Source organism: Mauremys mutica, chromosome 3 (assembly GCF_020497125.1).
Source record: "Mauremys mutica isolate MM-2020 ecotype Southern chromosome 3, ASM2049712v1, whole genome shotgun sequence".
Taxonomy (NCBI): domain Eukaryota; kingdom Metazoa; phylum Chordata; order Testudines; family Geoemydidae; genus Mauremys; species Mauremys mutica.
The window spans coordinates 84,872,069-84,892,048 of NC_059074.1; the positions used below are offsets into that span (position 1 = coordinate 84,872,069).

Here is a 19,980-nt window from a genome sequence, read left to right on the forward strand (position 1 = left end):
CTGTGAAAGCAAGGGCAGACAATCATTTCGTGCCTTTTTTCCTGGGTTACCCGTGCAGATGCCATACCACAGCAAGCATGGAGCCCGCTCAGCTCACCGTCACCATACGTCTGCTGGGTGCTGCTGGCAGACACGGTACTGCATTGCTACACAGCAGCAGCTCCTTGCCTTTGTGGCAGATGGTGCAGTATGACTGATAGCCATCGTACATCTCCGGGGTGCTTCTGGCAGACCTTGGTGAGGTCAGTCAGGGATGCTTGGACAAACATAGCTATCTTCCTCTTAGAACACCGAATGGGAGCCAGAGACTCCAGGTCATTCTCTTCTTTAAGTTTTGTCTCATGGCAATTCAGTCCTGCCTGGAATATCATGTGAGCTGGAGGCTTCTGCCTCAGGCTGCTCTCCCAGCTGGAAGCACTGTGTGGTCATACCTACCCCTTACTCCCATGGCTCATGAAGCCTGGACAGTAATAAGGAGCAGTTCAACTATAGGCTGAGCAACTGCAGAATGGTGGTAGAATGTGCCTTTGGACATTTAAAAGCTTGCTGGTGCTGTCTGTTGACTAGATCAGCGCAACCAACATTCCCACTGTTATTATGAAGCACACAGGAAGCAGCAATATCTGTGAGAATAAGGGGGAAACATTTATGGCAGGGTGGGCGGTTGAGACAAATCACCTGGCATCTGATTTTGAGCAGCCAGACACCAGGGCAATTAGAAGAGCACAGCAAGGTGTCCTGCGCATCAGCGAGGCTTTTAAAACCAGTTTCATAACTGGCCAGGCTTTGGTGTGACAGTTGTGTGTGTTTCTCCTTGATGCAAACCCGCCCCCTTTGTTGATTTTAATTCCCTGTAGGCCAACCACCCTCCCCCCTTAGAAATAAAGTAACTATTGTTTTAAAATCATGCATTCTTTATTAATCAAAAAAAAAAAGAGATAATGGTCAAGGTAGCCCAGGTCTGGTGGGGGAGGAGGGAAGGACAAGGCCACATTGTTTATTGTATCCACACTAAAAATCAAACTGTTTGAATAAAAGCCTTCTGTTGCTTGGGCCATCCTCTGGAGGCTGGGTGCCCGGAGCCTCCCCCCATGTTCTTGGGTGTCTGGGTTAGGAGGCTATGGAACATGGGGAGGAGAGTAGGCAGTTATATAGTGGATGCAGCGGGGGTCTGTGCTCTTGTTGGCTTTCCTGCAGCTCCAACAGATGCTTCATCATATCCGTTTGCTCCCCCATTAGCCTCAGCATCGTGTCCTACCTCCGCTCTTTGCGCTCACTTAATTCTTTCCTGGCCTCTGCCACTAAATGTCTACATGCATTAAGCTGTGCCCTATCAGTGCAAGAGGACTGCATGAGCTCAGAAAACATGTCATCACAAGTGTGGGTTTTTTTGCCTTCTAATCTGCAATAACCTCAGGGACAGAGATGATACGGGGAGCGTAGAAATATGCTAAGCTCTACAATTCTTGGGGGACTGCATGGTCACCTGTGCTGCTGAGTTTGCCTCGTTGACCAAACAGGAAATGAAATTCAAAAGTTCCTGGGGCTTTTCTTGTGTACCTGGCTAGTGCATCACAGTTCAAAGTGCTGTCCAGAGAGGTCATAATGGAGCACTCTGGTATAGCTCCCGGAGGCCAATACCGTCGATTTGCGTCCACACTATCCTAAATTCGATCCAGCATGGTTGATTTTAGCGCTACTCCCCTCACCGGGGAGGAGTACAGAAGTTGCTTTTAAGAGCCCTTTAAGTCGACAGAACAGGGTTGGTTGTGTGGACACAGTCATTTTAAAATCGACCTAACCCCGTCGTGTAGACCAGAGCTGAGTGAATGATTTAGTTTATTTCAGTAGATAGCTGGTTCAAAGTCTGAATTTAGGATTAGCAGGTAACTCTTGAGCAACAGAATGAGCTGCTTCTCTGAGCCCAGTCTAAAAAAGACACTGGAATTTACCAAGTCTGCGGTCAGTAACAGAAGTTCTGTGTTCATCTATCGCTAACATGCTGAGAGTCCTAGTCCTGCAATATTTGTGCTCAGATAACTCCTGCCAGAGTCAGGTAAGAGTAGCATGGACTATGTATGGATATTTCAAAAAGTTGAATTGGACTAAACAGAGATTTGCCTAATAAACTTCCCTGCCTCTTGAAATGGGGGTAAGTTGTCCAGGTAGCCACAAATTGTTGATACCTACCTATTAGCAGAGAAAAAAGCAGCATGTTTTAAATAAAAAATGGGCAAGTGACAATAGGTGGAGTAAATGTTTGCATGTGATGAGACTAATGTCACCATAGAAACTTTAAATCCCTGTGAAGTTTATGGCTGATCTAGAAGGATAAAAATTTTCCCCAAACAATGTAGTACATGTTTTTAACTGAAGCTCAATAAAATTATCTATTAATTATTTTTTTAACTTTGCACTAATCCCAAGATGCCTTGGCCTTAGTTAGCCAGAAAGGATTTATGGATAATGAAAGATCTCCACACAAGTCACTGATTGCTGAAAAATTCAATAGGAAACACACACTTCATGCATATGGGCAAGGTAACATTTACATAAAGGAAATGAAACAAGAGTACACTAGGACACCAAAACTGCCCATGAAAGGACAGAGATGTTGCACACATTTCCTCTTATGTTTCCTAGTTTGTCTAATACTTACTCCAAAGTCTTTTCCCATGGCCATGTCACATCTGTTCCTCATGTATAATTTGGTACACCTTGATAGTCCAGCAGAGGCCAAACATTACAGAGGAGGCACTCACATTATAATGGGAAGATTGCAGATGGTTTTACAGCACCAGAGTGGTTAATGTGTGGACAAAACTTGACTTTAGCTCAAGTGGAGTTGCTTGAAATTCCTCACTAGAAGCAGGGGCAACAATAACTTAAGGAAAGAGGAGGGATTTTTAAAGTTAAAAGAATGAAAGGAGGAGAATATTTTAAATGGCTAATTGAAAAATGTTTTGGAAAGTATGTTATGAAAATGTTTCACATTAGCTTATTTGTACAGTCAAGGAAAACATTCCATTCACATTCAGTAGGAAAATGAAAAACTGAAAGTCAGCCTATTTACTTTGAGGTACTCTTAATGAACAGCCGCTTGTTTGAGTCTTTATGCACCATACAATCCAGAGATGCAGGATAGCATTAATCTTCTTAGACTGCCTTTCTAATACAGAGCTGTTGTAGCCATGTTGGCAGGGCCGGCTCCAGACCCCAGCGCGCCAAGCAGGCGCGTGGGGCGGCATTGTTCTGGCAGGGCGGCATTTGGCTCCGGCGGACCTTCCGCAATCATGCCTGCGGGAGGTCCACCGGAGCCCCGGGAGGAGCGGACCTGCCGCAGGCATGACTGCGGAGGGTCCCCTCTTCCCGCGGCTCCGCTTGAGCTCCCGCAGGCATGACTGCAGCAGGTGCGCTGGTCCCGCGGCTCGGAAGCAGCTCCCGCAGGCATGCCTGCGGATGCTCCACCGGAGCCGCGGGACCATGGGACCGTCCGCAGGCACTTTTGCCCCGGCCGCGGGACCGGGGAAGGGCGGCGCGAGCGGCGCGGTGCGCCGCCCTGCTTGGGGCGGCGGAATTTCTAGAGCCGTCCCTGCATGTTGGTCCAGGATATTAGAGAGACAAGGTGAGTGAGGTAATATATTTTATTGGACCAACTCACTCATCTCTCACCAATAGAAGTTGGTTCAATAAAAGATATTACCTCACACACCTTGTCTCTATAATACAGAAAAAGTTATGTAAATCGAATTGGCTCATTCAAATATTCAGTAAATGGTAGAACACTGAAAAGCATACAATGGTTTTATTCTCACTGGACAAAATTCAATTCCCACCTTCAAATACACACACTGGCTTCATATGGGGAGTTGTATAGAGGTCGGAGTATGGAAAGTGGTACTTTGCTCACCATATATGCAGAGACACACACACACACCCCTGACCAAATCCTATGTGATATGTATATGTGGCCAATGGATCCACATAACTACAGACTCAGTAGCTACGCTTCCATACTTCCTCTACATTCTCAGCTATGCTCCCTGGCTGCCCTCCACTGGCACAGAAGAACTGCTCTGGTTCTCCTGTGCTGGTGCCTTTTCATGGCCCCTCCATCCAAGGGTGGCTTTCACCCAATATACACAGAAGTAACAGAGTCCAATCTTCTGATTCATTCAGGGTCTTATCATTCTAAATTACTACACTAACCAGATGATTATTCTCCAATAGGTTTAGATTCTAACAAGTTTCATGGGCTTTTCTTTGATATATATTATAGAATGTATAATTCTTCGCAGCACAAATATCAAAGAAAAGTCATCTCTCTGTTCAGATACTCTTTTACTAAAGCATAAGTCTAAAATAGGAACAATCTGACTAAGTGATAGAAAAAATGCTCTGCTTTTTACTTTTAACTTCAAAATGGTTCTGTCAGGATAGCTGAGCCAAAATAAAATACTAATGGGAAAAAAAGTAAGAAAAAGGGTACCTCATACTTTACAATGACAAACCTACATGTTATGTTACTGCTTGCTCTGAAAGTCCTGCAGGAGACCACCTCCGCAGCTAGGTCTGTTCGTTTCTTAAAAAACAAAGACAAGCAGAACTAGCTGCAGGCATCAAGGCATATTAACATTTTAATTCATGCCAGTACATTCTCTGAGGGCAATATTCATTTGAAAGTATAGAGTCTGCATATCAGGAACTTTGTGAAATGTACTTTGGCAAAAGTCACTGAAGACCAGAAGAACTCCAGTATCTTTACAATTCCCTAAAAGGAGATCAGTCAAGCCCAAGAAAACAGATTACTGCCAATTTCAAACCAGGATGTTTTTGTTACTGATGTCTCTAATAAAAATGAATGGCCTTGTGAACATATACAATCCTTTTACAATTTCTTCTGTTCTAATTATAGTTGTAAATGTTCTTGTGATCTTATAAACAGTACTGTATTAAGGATTCACCATTCAAACTCAGATTATGGATAGGGTTGAGAAAACAAGTAGCCAAAGTCATCAGTTAGCCTCTATTAAGAGAGTCTAAAAGGAGAGAGAGGGAGAGACTATTAAATGCCTGGTTAGTGATTTAAAATCAAGGTGTTTGTTGCCAGTGAACTGAAAAAGCACCATAGAAAAGCACCTTCATGACAGAATGTAATACAACTTTTTAGAAAGAGGGGATATCTACTGAAAGAGGATTTTAGAAATGAAAGAGTGCCTCAAGCCCTCGGGCTAACAAGGAGGAAGCTTTGGGAATTCTCTCTGCTCGTTATCCTTGCCTTATAATTGCAGCACTTTAATTCTCACCTTCTGGTGTCCAAATTCATTCAAGATGGTGCCAAGCTTTTTTGTATGGCTGCGTAGTTTATGAGCAGCAATTGCCGGATTGGGATCTCTCCAGTCAATGGACAGGCGATGGTTCCAGAGGTGGTGTCCCTCCTGAATATGAGCTGATTTGATACTAGGATCAAATCGATGCACCTCACATCCACTGTTGGCCATGCTGATCTCAAACTGGTTATCATCACTGCTCAGTCTACAAAAACAAACAAGATATTATTACTGCAAAAAGAAATTGTACCCAACTGTAGAATGATCCCAGACTTTCATGGATACTCAAGGAGAGAGGATACTCGTATATATCAGCTTTTGAAGCAAAGCAGAGGAACTACTTTTTAGATTGTAAACTTGCTGTATGAATGTACAGCACAATGGGGACCTGATTCTGACTGGATCACTAAAAATAAACAAATGGAACACTATATCTCCTGATGAAGATTAGGAATCAACACCAATAACTTAACAGCAAAAGGAAATTTAAAGAAATATCTATCTTCTTCAGTGCAATATGCTAAGTGATCTTTAAGGTATTTTTAGAGATTTTTTTTCTTTAAATTGTTATAACCCTATTTACACATCAAAAATATTTTAGGGGGATTGCATGAACTAAATTAATCAAAATAACTGAGTAGAAATCAACCACTACATGGCAACATGTTCACATATACTTTTAGATACATACTCATTTATATAATGTAAATCTGGGATCACTCCCTTGACTTCAGTGACTATCCAATTTTAAAATGTTGGCCGTTACCCAGTACATTATAATACAGTACTAAACCAATACTACAGCAGAGATGCTACTATATTTGATAATTTGAAATGTGAACAATGTCTTCTGTCAACAGGTTTGGAAGAAAGCTCACCTGTTATAATGGAATTCTTATAAAACACTCTTCTCCTTTCAGAAAGTGCAATGGTCAAAGAGAGGGAACAAGGGTTATAAAATTACTTCTGCTTATTTGTAAGGAGGATTCAGTTTTATGGGATTCCACTTCTGAGTAATTGTGTAGGAAGAGAAAACAGAGGCTTCCTTTCAAATGTTTAATGCGATATTCTGAGGTTAGCAGAATAAATGGGAAATATCTAGTTAAGGTTCACATATGGTATTGCTCAGCAGGATCATGGATGGAGGAAGGCCAGTGCAGTCACTTAGGAATAAGAAGTTAGATAATAGATGTGAAGATGACAATGAGCAAAAATTTAAATTATTCATAATTAGGGACTAATACTAGAGCTGATGAGCTCCTGATTGAGGAAGACATTTACCTCTGACAGTCTTTTTCAGAGCCAGATGCACTACATCAGATGCAGGCAATAACTGCACTGCCTTCAAAAGGATTTTTGCATGTATAAGGACTTCAGGATGAGACCAAGAGAGTGGAAAACAGAACAAGTATATGTGGAAGACAGGAAATTGAAATGTCTTAGGCCATTTGGGACATCAACAACAAACACAAACTGAAAAAAATAAGGTGACATTCAAAAAACAGATCTGCTTACCCTTCTGCAACATTCAAATGTGGCTGTGCTGAGGGTGAGGGTAAGCGATAATGCAGTAGGAGAAACAAAGTAAACAAAAGATGCTTCAGAAGACAGATCTTCTGTATAAGGAGCTTGAATTGGAAAAAGAAAGGAGACCCCTTCATCCAACCGTAGATAGAAAACAGTTTCTGTCTCCAGTGACAGTAAAGTGAAACATGCTATTGTCATTGAACTGTAGTCAAAATAGTTAAAATTAATATCAAAGGGCCTCCAGAGGTTTTAGGCACGGCTCACTCACACTGACATTTAACATTTCTCCCCTTTTGGCATAGCTCCCACATATGCAGAATATTTTCTTCAATTGTTAAAAATTACAGATTTAATGCAGGGTTGTCCCTTTTACACTCAAACTGAACTTCTGCATTTTTGTGACATCCTCCCCCACCATGGAAGATGCTGTTCATTTGAAGCAGCTGTTTTTCATTTGCTCTTTATAAAATGGATTAGAGGAGAGGAACGTTTAAAGGAGATTTTTGTCTTACTCAGAACAAAATTACTTTTCTGCCAGTCATAAACCAAAGAACAGAAGAATTAAGTGGTAACGAGTCTGAAAGACTATAAATAGAGTCTGAGGGAATTAAAGACTGCTTCTCCATAACCCAAAGTACTTTTTTTTTTTAAAACTGCTTTATGGGATGTATTTTGCTTGGGTGTATGATTATACATACACGCATCTTATGAGGCTATCCTAGAAAAGAATCTGTATGGTAAAGGTGAAAAACTAAGACATACTCAAACTTTGTTTGGGTATTAAAATTATATAATGTTTGTTCGAAATATGCTGTGTAAATACTTCAGAAAAGAAGAAGAAAACAGTAGGGAGGAGGAGCTCTCTCTGGGTAAAAAACTCAGAACTCACCTGTAATCTTCCCCAATAAGAAAACTCTCTCACCCAACTGTTTTTGGTCACAGACTCTTACTTCCTCAGATCCAAAGCCTACTGAAGTCAATAGAAAGACTCCCTTTGACTTTGATGGGCTTTCAACTAGCTAATTTACTCTCGTCCCTGTCATAATCACTGATATACAAACACATCTCTCAGTTATTCCAATCTTGAAGGAAATGGATTCATTTCTTTTTGCTCATTATTAAATCCACACTACCAAAATCATAAAAATAAATTGTGTTGGCTCAGGGCAATGGGAGATGGATTCTCTCACTATATCACTGCTTTGAAACTGGCCTAGGAGTGGGACAGTGTAAACAAAGTTTAATTAAATGACAGTTGTTTGGTGAACTACATGAACTTCAATCTCAACATTTTGTGAACACTAAACTGGCTAAAACACTTTACAAGAAGGCCACAATTATGTTTATTATTTATCACGTCTGCGCAAGTGCTCTGTCACTCCTGATCACATATCATGCTCTCTCACACTGGAAAATCTGATTCTTGGCTGCGGAGGGGTGAAAGATGTTTTACAAATAATTCCTTTGAAGTAACTGGTAATTATACAATAAATTCCTGCTTAGAGAAGGAAGCTTTTGCTTCTCAGTTTACCTCATTAACTTCCATCTTCCTTTAATAGAACCATCACTCTTAAATTATTAGTTCTTTACTTTCCATCATGTGCATCATTGTTATGTTGAATATGAAGCACCTTGAGGTCTTTAAACCACAATTTGAGGACTTCAATAACTCAGACATAGGTTAGGGGTTTGTTACAGGAGTGGGTGGGTGAGATTCTGTGGCCTGCACTGTGCAGGAGGTCAGACTAGACCAGGGGTAGGCAACCTATGGCACAAGTGCCGAAGGGGGCACACGAGCTGATTTTCAGTGGCACTCACACTGCCCAGGTCCTGGCCACTGGTCCAGGGGGCTCTGCATTTTAATTTAATTTTAAATGAAGCTTCTTAAACATTTTAAAAACCTTATTTACTTTACATACAATAGTTTAGTTTTCTATTATAGACTTATAGAAAGAGACCTTCTAAAAATGTTACAATGTATCACGGGCACGCAAAACCTAACATAAGAGTGAATAAATGAAGACTCAGCACACCACTTCTGAAAGGTTGCCGACCCCTGGACTAGCTGATCATAATGGTCCCTTCTGACCTTAAAGTCTATGAGAAAGAAAAGGGAAGGACCTCACAGAGAGAAAGTTTTTTTCTAAAATCACATTCCACAATAGGGACCAATACTTGTCAACAAGTACTAAAGGCAACTGAATAAAACTCAAATTTTTGTTAGATAATACGGTTACATTTTGCTTTAAGGGCGGGCCTTTTCATGCTAAAATGCATTCATGTTAAAATGCTTTACTGTTCCTCCAATAGGAGTACTTACCCAAGTGAATAGAGACGGCATTGCTTGCTTTTGATTCGATGAACTAAACTGAAACTGTCATCAAGACAGATTGACCATGGCTTCTTTATGGTTTTAGAGTTATCTGTCAGGCTGTTCATATTCATATGTTCACATGAAATCTGTTGAAATCAGAAGAAGTTTTGTTTTAACGTGCAGAACACTAATCTTTTTAATTTACTCTTGGTTTCCTTTGTGGGGGAAAGGTAGAGGGGAGGAAAATTTAAAATGGTTTAATTATAATCTGAGTTACAATGAGATCCAGAGCTATATTGATTGCTTTTTTCCTTGTTTGTTTCTTTTGTTGGGTGAAGAATGTCATGGATCAGAAAAATCCCTCCTAACACCAATACAAATATTAAAGGCAAATAACTGAGCTTCAGCATTATATACTGAATCCATTTCCCTAAAAACAATTCACTTGAGCATAAAAGTCAATTTACTTTTCCTTTCAAACATTGGACTGAATTCTGCATTTTGTATCTTTTTGGAAAAAAATCTCGTAACACTTGATTATCTAGACCAGAAGTTCTCAACCTTTTTCTTTCTGTGCCCTTCCCCTCCTCCCCCCCCCCACATGCTATAAAAACTCCTGTGCCACAACAACTGGTTTTCTGCATATAAAAGCCAGGGTCTGCGTTAGGAGGTAGCAAGCCGGGCAATTGCCTGAGGCCCATGCCACAGGGGCCCCTGCAAAGCTACATTGTTCAGGCTTCAGCTTCAGCCCTGGGTGGTGAGACTCAGAGCCCTGGGCCTCAGTCCCATGCAGTGGAGCTTCAGCATTCTACCCTGGGCCCCAGCAAGTCTAATGCTGCCCTGCTTGGAGGCGCCCCTGAAACCTGCTCAGGGTCCCCCAGGGGACCCTGGACCCCTGGCTGAGAACTACTGATCTAGACTACAGGTCTATGATTCGCTGTTATTATTTATGCAGTGCCATAGGTTTGCTAGGCAATTTACAGGCAAACAAAGTTGATGTCTTCTGTTTTGTCCTGGTAGAGTCTCAGACAGCTCACAGATCCAATTCCCAATCTCAACCAACACTAGAAAGCACAGACACTGGTCTATCTGGAACTGATAAGCCAGAACAACTAAATAACAACTTGCATCCGAAGAAGTGGGTATTCACCCATGAAAGCTCATGCTGCAAAAACATCTGTTAGTCTATAAGGTGCCACAGGATTCTTTGCTGCTTCTACAGAACCAGACTAACACGGCTACCCCTGCAACTAAATAATGGAGCTCAAATGGAAGTTACAATTCAGGCTGAGCTTTAGCAGTTGCTATCCATATCTCTGTTTAAAAATAAACAAAACACTGACTTTTAATGAGGCTTAATCTTTAAAATACCATTATCTGGAAAATTACCATTTGGAGGGCTGCATGCTGCATTTTTTCCCTCTTTAGCTCATAATACCTATGGTAAAGTCATGAAAACTTGAATAGTTTTTCTTCATGCTGTCCCCAAGATTCACTAAGTCAGAAACAAGAATTTAGGCTTCTCTTCTCCCCAACCCCCACCCCGCCCCTTCCATTCAGTCATATAAAAATCAGCAAATAAATGGCATTGCAATAACAAGCACATAATATATGGGGCTCATTTTAAAATATATATAAAAAAATCTGTACTCCACAGGAAATCAATTCACAGCAAAATAAACAAACTTCAGAATGCTATCAGTTAATTGATTCATGATACTCAAGCAATTACAATGCTCAGAATTCGGAAAGCTTTTAACAGCTCTTGGCAGTGTGGGCAAGAGGAGAGGACACTAGACAGGGAGCCAGGAGCCCTGGGTTGCATTCCCAGTTCAGCCACTGGCCTGTTGTATAACCTTGAGCAACTCACTTCACCTCTCTGGGCCCGTTTCCCCTCTCCTCCACCACCCCGGTCTGTATTATCTAATTAGATTGTAAGCTCTTCAGGTAGGGACTGACTCTTACAATGTGTTTATACAGAGTCTAGCACAATGGGCTCCAATCTTGGTTGAGGCCCCTAGGTGTTACTTTAATACAAATAATAATGAATGAAACATATTACGGTTCTCATGATAATCTAATCTTAGTATTTAAAGTGCCTTCCCAGGTCCACTCCTTGCTGAGTCCAAGGAATTATGATAATTTTCTCAATTTGGCAGCACTGGTCTTTCATTTCATTGAAACTTGCTCAGTCCACAAGAAAAACAAGACCTGATGCCCAATTCTGTAAATATCTTTCATTTCTTGTGGCATTCATGCCTTTTATGGAGCTATCACTGTCAGTTATTAATTCAGTAGCATCTGTTAGATCAGCAATGAGGGTTTCTTTCATTTCTTGGTTTCACTTTTGCCTGCCCCGGAGGTCAGTCATCATTCTGGGAACTGAACCTCTTGATTGCTATGTCAAAAACTATAAACTCTTTACTAATTGATGCTCTTGTAGGTTTTGACCCAACTAGCAGAGTCTGCCACAATTTATAAAGTCACTGAATAAGGACTGTTTTCCGTGCTCTAAGCCTGCTTCAGCCTAAGCATCTCTACTTGACAAGAAGTATAATTAATTTGGTTCCATTTAGATCTTACTGTCTTCATTTGAATCATCTTCATTCCTGCTTTCTCAGTATAGTTCATTCTAGTGAGTGTTTAGGGGCACAGATGTCATTGTAAAAATGATTCATGTACTTCTAAACTTACAGCTAGGGCACCCATAGGTCTGCAGATAAGCAGGGACTGTGTTACCCTCACAATTACCAACAAACAGGGACAGTGGTATATTTCTAGGTATGTTCGAAGACAGATTCTTTGCTGTCATCCTCAGAAACACTGTATAAAGAAAGAATTTCTTATGGGAGTGACACAAACACACATCTTTAAAGTTCTTTGTTATTCCTAGATGCAAGACACAGCATAGACAAGTTGCAAGTCAGATGTTCAGGGACTGCCTGTTGGTAGATTAGGATATTAAAATACCCATCCTGTTCTAAACTATGGGCATCTGATCGAGCAGCCCTTCCCATTCTTTCTTGGGTGAAATACACATATAAATGTCATTGTACAAAGTTACATCTTTAGCGAGACATCCAGGCCTGATTTTCAGATGTGCTCAGCACCTGCAGCTCCCTTTGACTGCAACTGGAGTTTTAAGTGTTCAGCACCTCAGAAAATTAACCTCTCTCCATCTCCTCTCTCCAATTTTTTGAGTGACTATAAGAATATTTTGCTACAGAGAGATTGCATCTCTATTGACATTACTGGGGAAATCTGTTTAGTATATAGGGACCTGTCACTTCTCCTAAACTGGTTGAGTGCCTAGAATGCATATTTTTCAAGAAAATGCGCCCGGCTACCAAATGATTATTTAAAGGTCCTCCAGTGCCCACCGCGATACTTTTGGACTACCCAACCCCTGTGTGTCTATTTCTGAAATTTCAGATGTACTGTACTTTGAGAAGAGGCACAGGTAGCAATGATGGATTTTATAAATAAATGTTCAAAGGAAAGGAGTCTCTTTCTAGACTCTCTTTTAATCATATTTAAGTTGATCATCATTTTAAGTTGCACACCTTCAGAAACAATATATATAGTCTAAACAAGATGCAACCTTCAACTCCATGAGAAGTGGAAATCATTGTAACTCTTGTTGAAGAATCTTTTTTGGGGGAAGAATTGATTGTGTTTTGCAAATTATTTTCAAACTGGATATCGAAATGAAAACCAACCTGAGGCGTAGTGATATACTTCAGGAACCTCAAGGCCTCATAATTCAGGGAAGGAGTTGGACTTGCCCAAGGCTGCAGGTCTACGTGCCATCGTATAGTCTGTAAATACAGAAAAAAAATTCTTGAAGGTACGGCATCTCTCAGTAAAAGCACAAAATATAATATATTAAATGAGATTTAAGTTTAAATATAAAAAAGTTTTCTAAAATTTGTTACTGACGTAGAAAATCAGAATGTGAATGGCTAAAATCCTACAATAGTTCACTATAAAATGTAATGTAGTTGAACATACCATTCCGCTTCAGTTTCTGGTAATATGGGGATCTTACACTGCAAACAGTAATTATCAACAATAAACCTCGACAATCAGTAGTTTTTCTTTTTTTAAAGTCTAGCTTTAGAATTCAATATGGTATTCTGCATTTTTAAAAGAAAAGGTCCTTTATTCTTTCATGTTAGCCTAAAAAGAGTTATCAGAATTCTTTATTTTCCTGAAAAATGGCAGCATTGTTGCCTACAGTATTATAACTCCTCATTTTCATCTCCACAGGGAACTAATTTCAGTGGATGCTTTTCATACTCTGTGAGGGACCCATCAGCTCAAAACCTTGGAGATCCTATCAGCTTTTCAAACAACACTTCCCACAGAAAGTAGGACAGGAAAGGTCTTTCAGAAATGTGTTTGCATACCAACAGGGTGTTGCACTCCTAGCAGCAATACCTTCCCTAAATGCAGCATGCTTTTATCATTTTAGAAATTTTAAACATATAGCTCAGAGGTGGGCAAACTATGGTCCTGCCTGGCCCTTGAGCTCCCAGCCAGGGAGACTAGCCTCCAGCCCCACCCCTACTGTCCCCCCTCCCCCGCAGCCATGCCACCATGCGGGCAGTGCTCTGGGTGGCGGGGCTGCACGCTCCCAACATGCTGCTCTGAATGGCATGGTAAGGGGGCTGGGGTATTGGATAAGGGGCAGGGAGTTCCAGGGGGCAGTCAGGGGACAGGGAGAAGGGGGCAGTTGGATGAGGTGGAGGTTCGGGGGGGGGCAGTCAGGGGACGAGGAACAGGGGGGTTGGATAAGCGTGGGCGTCCCAGGGGGCCTGTCAGGGGACGGGGTGTGAACAGGGCCGGTGCTTCCATTAGGCGACCCTAGGCGATCGCCTTGGGCGCCAGGATGCAGGGGACGGCATTTTGCGCGCTCCCCACGGGGCGCGCGGGAGCTTTGGGTTCTGCTCCTGTCGCGCCGGCGAAGAAGGACCTCCGCCGACGTGCCGCGGAAAACAGCGGCTCGCAATTGAGCTACCGCCGACGTTCCAGTAATGACTGCCGCTATTGCCTGCGGCATTTCGGCAGAGGGTCCTTCTTCGGCGGCGCAATGGGAGCAGAATCGGAAGCTCCCGCGCACCCTGTGGGATGTGTGCAAAATGCCACCCCCTCCCCCCCCAAATTCTGCCTAGGGCACCAAAAACCCTGGCGCTGCTCCTGGGTGTGGATAGGGGTCAGGAGATGTGGAACAGGGGGGGTTCGATAGACATGGAGTCCTGGGGGGCCTGTCAGGGGGCAGGTGTGTGGATAGGGATCGGGGCAGTCAGGGGACTAGGAGCAGGGGGGTTGAATGGGGATGGGGTCCCGGGGAGTGGTTAGGGGTGGGGGGTCCCGGGAGGGGGTGGTTAGGGGACAAAGAGCAGGGGGGGGTTGGATGGGGGGGGGGTTGAGGGGAGAAGTCAGGGGGTGGGAAGTGGGAGGGGGTGGATGGGAGTGGAGGCCAAGCTGTTTGGAGAGGCACAGCCTTCCCTACCCAGCTCTCCATAGAGTTTTGCAACCCAATGTGGCCCTCGGGCCAAAAAGTTTGCTCAACCCTGATCTAGCTCTTTCCCTCAAACACACACACACAAAGTATATGGAGAAATCTGATATTAAAATTAAAACAAATTGCCTATGACTGAGCCCCACCAAAAAGATTCTTATTTGGATTGTGACAGTCCATTAGTCCTATAATAAGTTAGGTTGTGTCTAGCTTCCCTTGGTCATTAGTGATTAACTGAAAACTCCAGGGAGACAACCATGGTTTTTTCATAACACTGTTTTGCATCAAGTAAACAAACAAAACAAAAACAAAAAAATTGTGATCCCAGCAGAGTCTCATTTCAATAAGAAAGTCTCAAAACAATAAAGTAAAAGGAAGTAAAACTAATTGGACTAGACTGAACACTGTCAGAGCTGAAATCATAGGAGGAAGAAAGGGCCCTCCATCAAGCTGACACAGCAACATTGACAGGCTATAAAGGAAGTTGCAGCTCTCTCTCCTCAGGTACAGGAACCATTGTAGTGATATGAGGGGACATAGCAGATGGGCAAGAACTAGGGTTGCCAAAGCTCTCTGTTTCATCGGGTCTCCTGGAATCAGGCCCTATCTCCCAGAGACTACTGAAGACAACGCAGGAGATTTTAGGCCACTAGAAGTCCAGCAGTGCAGTGGGGCTAAGGCAGGCTCCCTACCTACCCTGGCCCCACGCTGCTCCCGGAAGCAGCCGGCACATCTCTGTGGCCGCTGGGGGGTCTCCACGTGCTGCCCCTGCCCCCAGCGCTGACTCCACAGCTCCCGTTGGCTTCCAGAAATGGCACACTGAGAGGGCAGCGCATGGAGCCCCCTGGTCCCGTTTACTTCGGGTGACAGCGCAGTGGGGCTAAGGCAGGCTCCGCCCCTGTAGCTCCCATTGGCCACAGTTCCCAGCCAATGGGAGCTGCGGTATCGGCACTCATGGCACAGGCAGCATACAGAGACCCCTGCCCCCTCAGGGGGCCGCAGAGACACATCAGCCCCTTCTGGGAGCAACACAGGACCAGGGCAAGCAGGGAGCCTGCCATATCCCCGCTGCGCTGCTGACCAGGACCCACCTGACATAAGAGCCTCCCAGCCAGAGCCCACACTCTTCACCCATACTGCACCTCTGCTCCAGCCCTGATCCCTTTCCTGCACCCAAACTCCCTCCCAGAGCCTGCCCCCTGCACCCCAATCCCCTGCCCCAGCCCTGAGCCCCCTCCTGGAGCCTGCACCCCACACCCCCTCCTGCACCCAAACTCCCAGAGCCCACACCCCATGCCCCCTCCAGCAACCCAAGCCCCTGCCCCAGCCCTGAACTTCCTCCTGCACCCAAACTCCCTCCCAGAGCCCACACCCCAAACCCCTGCCCCAGCCTTGAGTCCCCTCTAGTACCCAAACTCCCTCCCAGAGCTTGCACCCCATGCCCCGTCCTGCCCCAGGCTCAGCCTAGAGCCCCCTCTCACTCTCCAAAGCCCTTGTCCCCAGCCCAGAGCCCGCACCCCCTCCCACAGCCTGGTGAAAGTGAGTAAGGGTGGGGAAGGGGGGATGGGGTGAGCAGGGCATGGCTTCAGGGCAAGGCAAGAGCATTTGGGTTTGTGAGATTAGACAGTTGGCATCCCTAGCAAGAACAGAAGAAGGAAAGAAAGATGAAACTCAAAGACAAAGATTATTAGACAGGAACTCCAGACCAGATGGAGCTTTTGCCTTGAACTCCTATCAAAAGTTCATATTTTTGCTTTCTAAGTAAACACAATCTGTGAGTGAATGAGCCAAGTAATCGGTAGGAGAGTTTTGGTCTTGGCTTTTCATTTTTTTTTATATTGTAACAGTGAAGAGATACTAAACATTTGAGAGTCTTACATTTTCCCCCCTCCCATGTTTTTTTGGCTCTCTTTCACTTTTTGCTGTTAAACAAGAATTTGTGTCCCACACGGCATGTCACAGACGCCAGAATATCAAGAAACCCATTTGTGGCACAGACCACTGATACTCTGATTTCAAAGTGTGATGTTAACTTTCTGACATCAGCAGGTTGAAGTGGACACTTTGGGAGGGAAAAAGCATGGAATCTTTCAAAATGATTCAAACATTTCATTTGGCTACATGACATTTGTGTTGACAGGAAAGCTGTAGATCTGACATGTTTGAAAGCTGAAATGAGAATGAAGTCGGGCAATAGTTTTCAGGCAAAACCAGGGGCACTCAAACAGCTGAGTCAGCTCTTCTGAAGCGTAGAAGACTGCAGGTACTCCACAGCGTAGTGGAATTACAGGGCACTCATTCTTGCATTGCACCCAAAAATTATCTTTACTGTTAGTTGACAGAGAAAATAAAACTCTGGCATTAACTGTCTGAAATGAGATTCTCTTTCATATGGTGGGATGTTAAAGAATCCCTGTGGTATTCTACGTTTTCTGATTTTTTTTCCTCATAGTGGACTAGATTGCGACATTACATTCTGCTCTGAGTAAGCTGCATTGCATCAGGAGCTGATCAAAATTGATCCAGTGGGTCTATACTAATAGCAGATTATTGCCCCCTCCAGATCAGCTTGGCTATGCTGGCTGGCACCCTGGGATGGGAGATGGTGAAGCAAAGGCCCAGTCTGTACCCCTGCAAGGGAGGGAGTAACAGCCCCGGTAGATAGGTCTACACTGAAATGTAAGCCCAGAATTAGTGGGACTTGAGTCATCTGACCCATGTTAGGGAACCCTGGGCTTGAGCATCTACATTGTATTTTAACCCTACATTAAGACTTTTTAACACATGCTCAAACCTAGAAGTGCTTCCCTTACAGGCTCACCCAGTCCCAAATCCAAGTTTCATCCCCCCACTGTGTATTAGATTATTAAAAGCTGTTTGCTGTTATTCACTGTTTCGGTCACGTCTTTCGTGTCAGAGGATTTTTTTGTGTATGGGGGGGGGGGGAGATTTATAATTGCACGGTATAGCCTACATTACCAGGGTACAGACTTGGGGGCATGATCAACTGCAGGGCACACACACACTGCAGTCAGTAGGCACCAGGGTCACTCTGTGTGGTGTATGCTGCCCCGGGTCATTCTGTGATGTGTATGCTTGTCCAGGGTCCTAGCCCCTGCCACCCCCTTAATGTTAAGGCACGCTGCCCTTACCATGCACTTCCACCGTAGCAACGAGCCTCTCCGCTGCCCTGAGCCCCAACAAGAGCCCTCATCCACGGACAGATACTCACCCTTCCCCCACACCCCTCACCCCTTCCTACGCCCAACCCCGCAGCCCACTGCCGTCATCCAAACCCCTATCCAAAGAAGGCACCACTCGCCCCTTCCTGCAAACCCACCCCTTCCTGCAATCCCTCCCCTTCATGCACAACCACTTGCAACCGTCCCCCACCCCAGAGACCTATGTAGGAGCAGGAGGATGTCATTCCTCTATGGAACAAGCGGTCTGTACATCAGTGCACACCGTGCCCAGCACAGTATGCGTCCATGTTTCAACACCTGAACAGAAATGCAAAGTAAAACAAAGATTTATTAATAATGAGCGTAACAATTAATTTGCTTTAAAACGTGCTTTGGAAGTGGGGGAAACTTGGAGAACGGGGTATGTAACCGCAGATCGAAATCGACACATACAGACACAGGCCCAGGGTCAGTTTCTCTTGAAAGCAAGTGGAGAGTCATAGGTTACCCTGCTCTCCGAGGAAACTTGCTTTCAAAGCCTCCCGGATACACAGCGCTTCCCGCTGGGATATTCTCTCGGCACGGGTGTCTGGCTGAGCGTAAACTGCAGCCAGGCGATTTGCCTCAACCTCCCATCCGGACAAAAAGGTCTCGCCCTTGCTCTCACAGAGATTGTGTAGCACACAGCAAGCAGCAATAACTACGGGGATATTCTTTTCGCTGATGTCCGAGCGAGTCAGTAAGCTCCGCCATCTCCCCTTGAGACGTCCGAAAGCACACTCCACCACCATTCTGCACTTGCTCAGCCGGTAGTTGAAGAGTTCCTTCTCTCTGTCCAAGGTGCCTTCATGAGCCAGGGCATTAGCGGGTAGGCTGGGTCCCCGAGGATCACTGTAGGCATCTGCACATCCCCAACCGTTATTTTGTGGTCCGGGAAGAAAGTACCTGCCTGGAGGCGTTTAAACAGACCAGAGTTCCTGAACACACGCGCGTCATGAACCTTGCCCACCCACCCAACGAAGATGTTGGTAAAACGTCCCCTATGGTCTACCAGTGCTTGCAGCACCATTGAAAAGTAGCCCTTTCGGTTAATGTACTCGCTGGCCTGGTGGGCTGGTACCAGGATAGGGATGTGAGTCCCATCTATAGCCCCACCGCAGTTTGGGAATCCCATCGCGGAGAAGCCATCTATGATGTCCTGGATGTTTCCGAGAGTCACTACCTTTGAGAGAAGTTGCTCAACGATTGCGTGGGCTACTTCAATCACAGCAACCCCAACGGTAGATTTGCCCACGCCAAAGTGGTTCGTTACTGACCAGTAGCTGTCTGGCGTTGCAAGTTTCCAGAGGGCTATGGCCACTCGCTTCTGCACACTCAGGGCTGCTCGCATCCGGGTGTCCTGGCGCTTCAGGGCAGGGGACAGCAAGTCACAGAGTTCAAGGAAAGTGCCCTTACGCATCCTAAAGTTTCGCAGCCACTGTGATTCATCCCAGACCTGCAGCACTATGCGGTCCCACCAGTCCGTGCTTGTTTCCCGGGCCCAGAATCGCCGTTCCACACCATGAACTTGACCCATTGCCACCATGATCTCCATGGCGCGGCGTACCCTGCTTTGTGAGAGGTCTGCGCCACTCTGTGAATTCCTGTCCTCACCGCACTGCCGGAGCCTCCTCGCCCGATTTCTCAGCAGCTGACTGTGGAAGAGGTGGACGATAAGGTGCGAGGAGTTGACAACGGCCATAAGTGCAGCGATGATCGCAGCGGGCTCCATGCTCGCAGTGCTGTGGCGTACGCGCTGTAACTGACAAGAGAAGGGCGCGAACAGATTTCCCGCCGAAGCTTTCAGGGAGGGAGGGCGTGATTGACGGTTCAATGACAACAGTTACCCAAAAGCACCCTCGACACATTTTTCCCCCAGGAGGCATTGGGGGCTCTACCCAGCATTCCAATGGGCAGCGGGGACTGCTTCCCACAGTGCACCGCTTCCAAAGTCGACGCCAGCCCCGTTACTGTGGATTCAGAAATTCGAATTAGTGTATTTACTGTGGATACTCAAATTCGACTTCATAAGGTCGAATCCACAAATTTGACTTAAGTAGATTC

At 44.8% G+C, this 19,980-nt stretch overlaps 1 protein-coding gene across 1 annotated transcript in view; it reads right to left on the reverse strand.

Annotated features, from left to right (window-relative positions):
* The window catches only part of METTL24 (methyltransferase like 24), a 93,746-nt gene that overhangs the window by 35,236 nt on the left and 38,530 nt on the right, over positions 1-19,980 (reverse strand). The window contains exons 2-4 of the mRNA XM_045011788.1: positions 12,891-12,989; positions 9,178-9,317; positions 5,307-5,535 (exon numbers count right to left, since the gene is read on the reverse strand). Of these exons, the coding sequence (XP_044867723.1) occupies positions 5,307-5,535; positions 9,178-9,317; positions 12,891-12,989 (468 nt within the window). The remainder of the gene's footprint in view (positions 1-5,306; positions 5,536-9,177; positions 9,318-12,890; positions 12,990-19,980) is intronic.